The sequence below is a fragment of the Triticum aestivum genome, chromosome 3D, assembly GCF_018294505.1.
Source record: "Triticum aestivum cultivar Chinese Spring chromosome 3D, IWGSC CS RefSeq v2.1, whole genome shotgun sequence".
Classification (NCBI taxonomy): Eukaryota; Viridiplantae; Streptophyta; class Magnoliopsida; order Poales; family Poaceae; genus Triticum; species Triticum aestivum.
Genome location: NC_057802.1, coordinates 472029950 through 472037525, shown reverse-complemented (window position 1 = coordinate 472037525; position 7576 = coordinate 472029950). Strand labels below are relative to the sequence as shown.

Sequence of the window (7576 nt, the reverse complement as noted above, 5' to 3'; positions counted from 1 at the left end):
CGCCCTGGGCTCGACAAGGCCCGCGCAGGCACGGAACAGGACGAAAGTGGGAGACGTCGCGCAGAACAAAGCCAGCCACATTGACCCGGTCAGAGCAGCAAAGCTCCAGCAACGCAGACAGCAGGACTCGGCGCAACGAGACGACAGGATGGAGCCATGCGAGGCCGTAACGGAATCTCCACTCGCCTCACCCCCCTGGCCACGCACGGACGGAACGCCGGCAGGGGCGAGCGGACAGGGACCAACGATGGAAGATTCAGAGCAGGTCGCCCATCCCGGCCCCGACCTCTTGATTTTAAACGGGTGGATGGGTCTCGCAAATAATTGAGGCGTAGAATTACGGGGATCCAACACAACACAGGCGTCGCTGTCAGACCATGACACGAGCCGTGAAGATGCAAGATACCGGGGGGCCCGGCCCGACCGGGGGAGAAGATTCTTTGGAGGCGGATGGCCCGTTAATTCCAATCGGAACCATCAGCTATACAATTAAGAAAGAACAGACTACACCATCGTGTTAAGCAACCGTACGTCACATGATTAGACTTTTGTGCGCAAGTGGAGTACACCCACCACCTCACCTCGCCCCTGTTCAACCTACTCCAAGTCTAGTTAATCACTGAGCGATGACACTAGTCCAATTTCACATGCAAAAATATTTCAAAAACAAAACAAAATGCAAGGAGGAAGAAAAGGCTTTCGGCCGAAGCACCGAAAAAAAAACACCACTATATCTTTCCTTATTATAGAAGAGAGGGGTTCCTTATTCATGAAGCAACCGAACGATGCCAAAAGGGATGACATGATAGTACACATGACCGAAGTGGAATTGCAACAAAGCAAACCCAAGGCAGCAGTAGGCACTAATGGAAACATGGAGCTCTTATTTCTTTCTTCCTTACTTATATCTTACAGCGACGCCTTTCCAAACCGCCGACGATATTTTCCCAATCATCGTCAGTTCATCACCTTACACAGCTAGAAGAACTACTGAGCGGGCAGCACCATACCTCCGAAATTTCCTCCTTCGTCGGAGCCACGACACTTATTATTCCTCCCGGCAACAACCTACGGAGGCCATGGATTTTGTTTCTCCTCCGTTTGTTCGTTCGTCGGCGCCCATCCATCCATCACCAACCGTCCTCCAAAATAACCAATATATCACCACACGCACGCACAAAAGAACACCTAACGCTGATGCTACCGCCACCGCCTCCTACCTCTAGCTAACTTCTACCTAGCGCTAACCATCGATAATGGTAATATGAGTAATACTTAAATATGGCAGCAATCCATGGAAACGGGGGGAGACGGACGGACGGACGATGCATCTCAGTACGTCCACTCCGGCGGGAGATTGACCTCGCACGCCACGGCGAGGGACGGGGAGTGCGCGGCGGCGGCGGCATTGGCGTTGGCGTTGTGCTCTCGCTTCTGGCTCGCCTGCATCGCGTTGCTCCGGCTCACCAGCGCGTCTGCGAGACAGAAGCAGTTCGAAATGTCATTGATGGATCTTCATAACCCCGAATAAAGATGCGATTATCATTGCCGTTGCCAGTACGTGCGTAATGAGAAGGGGTTGATTGCTTACCGTGATCAAGAACGAAGGCTCCGGGGTAGCACGGGCGGGCGCCGAGGTCCTCGACGTTGAGGTTGAGCGCCTGCACGACGCGCGCCGGGAGGAGAACCGTGGAGCAGCCTGAGGCCAAGCAGAACCACAGGACTTTTAGCTAAAAATACTTTTGGGGGACAGGGCAGGGCAACGGAAGTGGGGGCGGAAAAGGATGCGCACTTGGTTTCTTCTTGGGCTCGGCGGGCGCGCCGGCCTGCCGGGGGATGAACACGCCGGTGCCGGTGCACTCGCGCTTGGCTCCGGGTGGGGTCAGGAAAACGGCGCGCATGCCGGCCGCGGATGGTGGGGCGTGGTGCGGGGACTTCTGCAGCGGCGGCCAGGCCGAGGGGCTCAGCCCCAGCGGCCCGACGTCGGCGGAGCCCCACGCCATGGCCGCCGCCATGGCCAGCTGCTGCTCCCTCTGGTGCTTCATCAGCTGCTGCTGCTTCAGGAGATGGAACTGAAACCACAAATCATACAGAACGTCAGAGAATAATCCCCGGAGAGACGAAGCGGAACAGATTGTGCAAGGCGGTGTATGACAGAGGAACTCACACGGGCGACTTGCGCCTGGCGCTGGGCGAGCGAGTTGTTCGGCGGGTACTGGTAATGGCCGACGGGCTTTGGGGACGGAAGCAGCGGCGGAGAGGGCTTCCTCGCCGGCGGCGCGACGCCGGCGCCATGGATGGGAGGAGGGTTGACAGGCACGGGGATGCTGTCCACGCCGAGGCGGGCCACCTGGCCGGCCGCCTCGTGCAGCAGGTCCCAAGGGTCGGCCGGCTGCTGCTCCAGCGGCGAGGACGGCGGCGAGCTGACCTGCGAGGCGCCGCCGGTGGGGCTGTCCTCCCCGGAGGCCTGCAGCACGCAGAGCGTGGACTGCGGAGACCCAGACATCACCTCCGCCTGGAGCGCGAGACACGGAGAGACAGGGAGAAACAACAATCAGATGCTTCCAAAGGCAACAAACAGGGATGCCAACCCAGACCAAACCAAGAAGCGACGAGACGAGAGTCAGGTAACCGAAAACCAACCTTGGGAATGGCGCGGTCGCCGGCGCCGCAGTCGAGGCCGGCCACGCGGCGCGAGAGCCCGCCGAGCCCCTCCTCGTCGTCGCTGTCGCTCCTGGCCGCCGCCGACGCCGCCGCCGCGGCCGCCGCCTTCTCGTCGGAGAAGAAGTCGTCGTCGAGGAACTCGTCCGGCAGCCAGAAGCCGGCGCCGGCGCCGTGGTGCTCCTCCGCCATTTCCGCCAAGGAAGAAGGAACCAACTCCTCTGCGTGAAGCGTGGACGGAACGACCCCCTACCCGAACGAACGAATATTATAGGCGCGAGCGAGGGCGAGGGACGGAGGCCAGAAATCGCCGCTCGGGGAAGATATAATTACGCCCAACACGTACGCGGTGGCGAAGGGTGATGGCTCCCTCTGCCGCTAATGCTTCTCACTCCCCACAAAAGTGTATTTATCTCCTCTCCCTCTCTCTCTCTCTCACCGGACGGAAGACGGACGGACGGACGGACGGACGGCGGAGAAAAGCGGCGGGGGTGGGGTGGGGGAGGAGGAATGTCAAGGACGGCGAGCCGATGTGGAGGTCGAAGGGGTGGATGTGCGGGTGGTTTATAAAGAAAGGGGAGGGGAGGGGAGGAGAGAGGGGCAAAAGTTACCCCCGGCCGAATTGTTCAAAAATGTAGTAAAAGGTTAATACCATTGCGTTTGCGGTGGTGGTGGCGCCGGCGTGTTTTTTGTGCTCCTCCACGGGGCCGCGTTTCTAATAACCGGCGGGGTTAAGTATGGTAACATGGCTAAATTAACCAGCTCTTTTCTACGGCTCATGCGCAACGTCTGGAGGAGAGGTTTCAGTTTCACCTCACCTCGCCGCGTCGTGTCATCCCTTCTGGCTGAACCTCAACTCAGCTCATGTGACTTTTGCCTCTGGACATGGCACCCAATAATTGTTCTGCTTCATGGTTTTTTTGGCGTCGCGTTCGTACTCAATGTCGTGATTTTGGCACTCACCCGACCCAACCCGCTGTGCAGGCGCATTGTTGGATGGCCGTTCAGCTAATGTGCGACGAAACAACAACGTATGAACAGCAGAAAGTTCCATGGGGTTCACACCAAGGCACTGAACCGAGTCGAACATGCGATCTACTAGGCAGATCAGCGCGTTATTAGAGGGACCATTCACGGAAGTGGCTTCACGCGGAAACCAGCGTGCCCCCACCGAAATGCCATCATTCAGGTATTGTTTGCGGTAGGAATTAATTAAATTACTGTCGCGCTGGCGCGAGGAGGAAGCTTGAGAGCAAGTACAATAGAGCTGAGTCAGCATGCTATAAAAAATAAACTAGTATATTTCTGCTTTAGAGCGCGAGGAAAGAGAAGAGGAGAGAGAAAGTAAGCGGGCTCTTCGTGAATAGCCAGCTCTAGCACGTGCTCCTAGGCACTTTGTGAGAATAAAAGGTGGGTCATATAATAAAAAAGTAATATATTTTTTAATCTATTATTGTACATGTTGGCTATAAGATGGGTTGTACTCTCTACGTTCCTAAATATAGGTCTTTATAGAGATTTCAATAAGTGACTACATACGGAGCAAAATAAGTGAACCTACACTCTAAAATACGTTTATATACATCCGTATGGTAGTCCATTTAAAATCTTTAAAAAGACTTATATTTAAGAACAAAAGGAGTAGATGACATGACCCTGGCTTATAGCAACTATACTATTAACCATGCTCTGAGCGTCACGAGACTCGCGTCGGGTCCCAAGAGTTTGTACTCGTGTCATGTCACTGCGCTGTCCAGCGGCCGCATTGAATTCGTGCCCCGCTTGGCTCTCGGGGGCCAGGTGTACTGCGTGTGGTAAACCGGTAACGGCGTGCCTGTTCCTGCCTTGCGTTCGTGCCATGCCAGTCCAGAGGTGAGTGAATATACGTGCCCTGCGCCAGCGCCAGTGAGGCCTAGGGTGGCATACAACAATCGTCCAATCGTGCAGTCGTCCAGATCCACTGCCGTACTAGCGATGGGAACCTTTTTCCTCGGATTCTTGTGAACCACCGCTGCATGGCTCGATAGGTTCCGCAACGACCGGCGCGCCATGTGGGCGGGCACCGCGCAAAGAACAGGCCGGCCACGCCGTCGCCAATGGCGGCGCGCTTGTCGCGCCGGTTCGGCCGACGGCGTCCTCGTACGTGTACGTACAACCCCGCCCCACGAAACCAGCAATTCACGGGCGCCACGATCTTAATTTACCACGTTCTGTTCACCTCATAATTGGCAAATCATTTTCACGGCCGCGCGCTTCTTTTGGCGGCAGCGGTCGCGTTTTGGGCGGGGCGACGGAAATAGCGTGAGATGAGGTGAGGCGAGGCGCCGTCGTTCCCGGGAGAAAGAAACGTGGAAGCGAGCGGCCGCGGACGCTGGACGCGGGGCGCCCCATGCGGCCATGCCTTTCGAGGGATCGTGCTCCGGTTTAGCGGGACGGGGCGCGGCGGAGCAAACGTGCGGACGTGCGTGCCAAACTTCAAGCGCCCAGGTTTGCCGCAGCTTTTCGTTTGTTTTAACAACATTGTTCCAGGCCAAATATTCAGGCTTCCAACAGAACCAGGTTAATTAGTACTCCTAGTACGTACTCCGCTTGATTAGTGAATCATTATCTTTCGTCGGGTGAAAGATCCGTGCGCATTGGCCGTCGCGTTCCATTCGGGTATGCGAGGGAGGCACGTCCTTTCGACGGACGGACACTGTCGCTCGTCCGGCACGCCTCAAGCGCGGCACGTCGGCCCGTGTCGTGTGGCAGCCCGTGCGGTTCCCGCGCCGCTGCTCAGCAAAGTGGCGACACACCACGAACCTGAGACGTTTGGGGAACACCGAAGGATTATAAAACAAAACTAGTGGAGCTTAATCTAGAGAAGGTGGATCCAAGGTGCTGCTGGATCGTGGCGTCTGTCTCCAGCAAGCCCGCAGGCTAGCTCCCACTGCTAGTGGCAAGGCTGGCCGAGCAGGCAGCGTATATATCTCTTGTTTGTTCTTCCCAACCACAGGCCCACACCCAGGTCTGCGTAAAATTGTCGCGCCGACTGTGTTTTTTTTAGACCATTGTGTTAATTTAAGTGTATGCAACGGTGGTGGTGGTCGAGTAGTGACGGAGGACCCCGACAACTCGTTCACCAAAAAACAAGATGTTCTTGCTGTGGATCAAGCCGGCAATTTTGAAAATTTTCCTGGAAAAAATACATTTAAAACTTTGACCTCTTTATGTTTGCTATAATTAAAAAATGCTTGTTGAATATTTATATTGGACGTGTTTAGATTTGGTTTTGAAACGAATTTCGTAAGCCCCTGCAAAAATATTTAACAAGGTACGATGTAGTTCGAGTTTAAAAAGAAATTTCACGATAATTTATGAGAGGGCTTTTTTGAATAGCATAGGTCTTCTAGACTTGGCTAAGCGGAGGGTTTTAGAGGAAACTTGTAGAGAACATAAGTTAGATTCCTTGGTTTCTCGGAGACCGCGAGACCCAATTTTACTTTCAGGTTTTTTGGTTCTATTTTAGGGGGTTTAGATTTCATATGGTATTGCCTTCTACCACAAGGAAGGTCCGGCGAGGGTTTTACCTGGTGTTAACAAGGCATTAATTGAAGTGAGGAAATTAAGATGTGGGTGATTTTGCTTCAAATTTCACGTGCGAACGAAAGTTGACAACTTTGATTGGGATCTTGCTACGGTGTATGGTGCGGCGCAACATGTGCACAAACCCAGATTCCTATCTGAATTAGTACGTATTTGTGGGGATGAGAAACTCCATATTCTCGTGGGGGTGACTTTAACATCATCGGTAGAGAAGATAAAAACAATAATGACTACTTTGATGGTAGATGGACATTCATTTTAATGCTATTATTAACAATCTGGATTTGAGAAAGATCGCTCTTTCAGGTTGTAAATATACATAGCCTAATGATCTTCCAATTCCAACTTGTGAGAAACTAGACCGTGTTTTTGTTTCTATGGATTGGGAGCAAAAGTTTCCTCTACAATGCGAGCGTTACAAAGGGGACTCTCGGGTCATAACCCTCTACTTGTGGGTTCGGGTGAGGCAGACCACTTAGGGAACATATTGACCTTCTAATTTGAACTTTCGTGGTTCGAGCAAAAGGTTTTTCAGAGATTGTACATGCGGGGTAGGCAAAAGCGACTGGAGGTAATACGAATATTGAAAGATGGCAATTCAAAATCCGACATCGTAGACAATTCCTGCGAGGTTGGGCTAAGAATCCCAGTGAATTATATGTCGAAAGATATAGGCTACTGCATGCTATAGATGATCATGTTATTAAAGCGGAGGTGACTCCTCTCGGTTTAGTAGAATATGCTGCTAAATGCGAGGCTGAGGGTGAAGTTTGCTAAATTATTGAGAGAGGAAGAGATTCACTAGGTACAACGTGCTAAAGTGAGGGAGGGGGTAGTAATACCCAATTCTTCCATTTGATTGCAAATGGCAAGCATATGAAGAATGAGATTATTAGGCTTGAACAAGATGAAGGGACCATTGTTGGTCAAGAGAACTTGGTATCATACATCACAAATTTATATTAAGAGATTATTTGAGGCCCCTATGTAATTTTATGTCTTTAAAGGAAGTCATAAGGGGTGAGATTCTGCAATTATGTCCGGAAGAGAATGCGGTGTTGAATGCCCCCTTCACGAAGAAGACGGTGTATGATGCAATTCTTCAAATGAAGAATAATAAAGCACTGGGACCGAATGAGTTCCTCGCAGAATTTTATCATAGATGTTGGGGGTGATTAGGGGGGACTTGCTTCCCATGTTTCATGATCTTTTTAATGATGAGATGCAATTGTCCAAGTTAAATTTGGGACTATGCTTACTTAACAATAAGGAAGGGGCGATGAGGATTGAGCAATTTAAACCGATTTTATTCTTAAATGTTAATTTTAAG

General features: G+C 52.3%; 1 protein-coding gene across 1 annotated transcript; it reads right to left on the bottom strand.

Annotated features, from left to right (window-relative positions):
- Positions 1-864: 864 nt before the first annotated feature.
- On the bottom strand, positions 865-3191 carry LOC123079760 (uncharacterized). Its single transcript, XM_044502559.1, has 5 exons — positions 2644-3191; positions 2168-2515; positions 1793-2072; positions 1592-1699; positions 865-1475 (listed from the first exon to the last, which is right to left on the bottom strand). The coding sequence occupies exons 1-5, from the start codon at positions 2851-2853 to the stop codon at positions 1333-1335; spliced, it is 1089 nt and encodes a 362-aa protein (XP_044358494.1). The 5' UTR covers positions 2854-3191; the 3' UTR covers positions 865-1332.
- Between the last annotated feature and the right edge of the window lie 4385 nt (positions 3192-7576).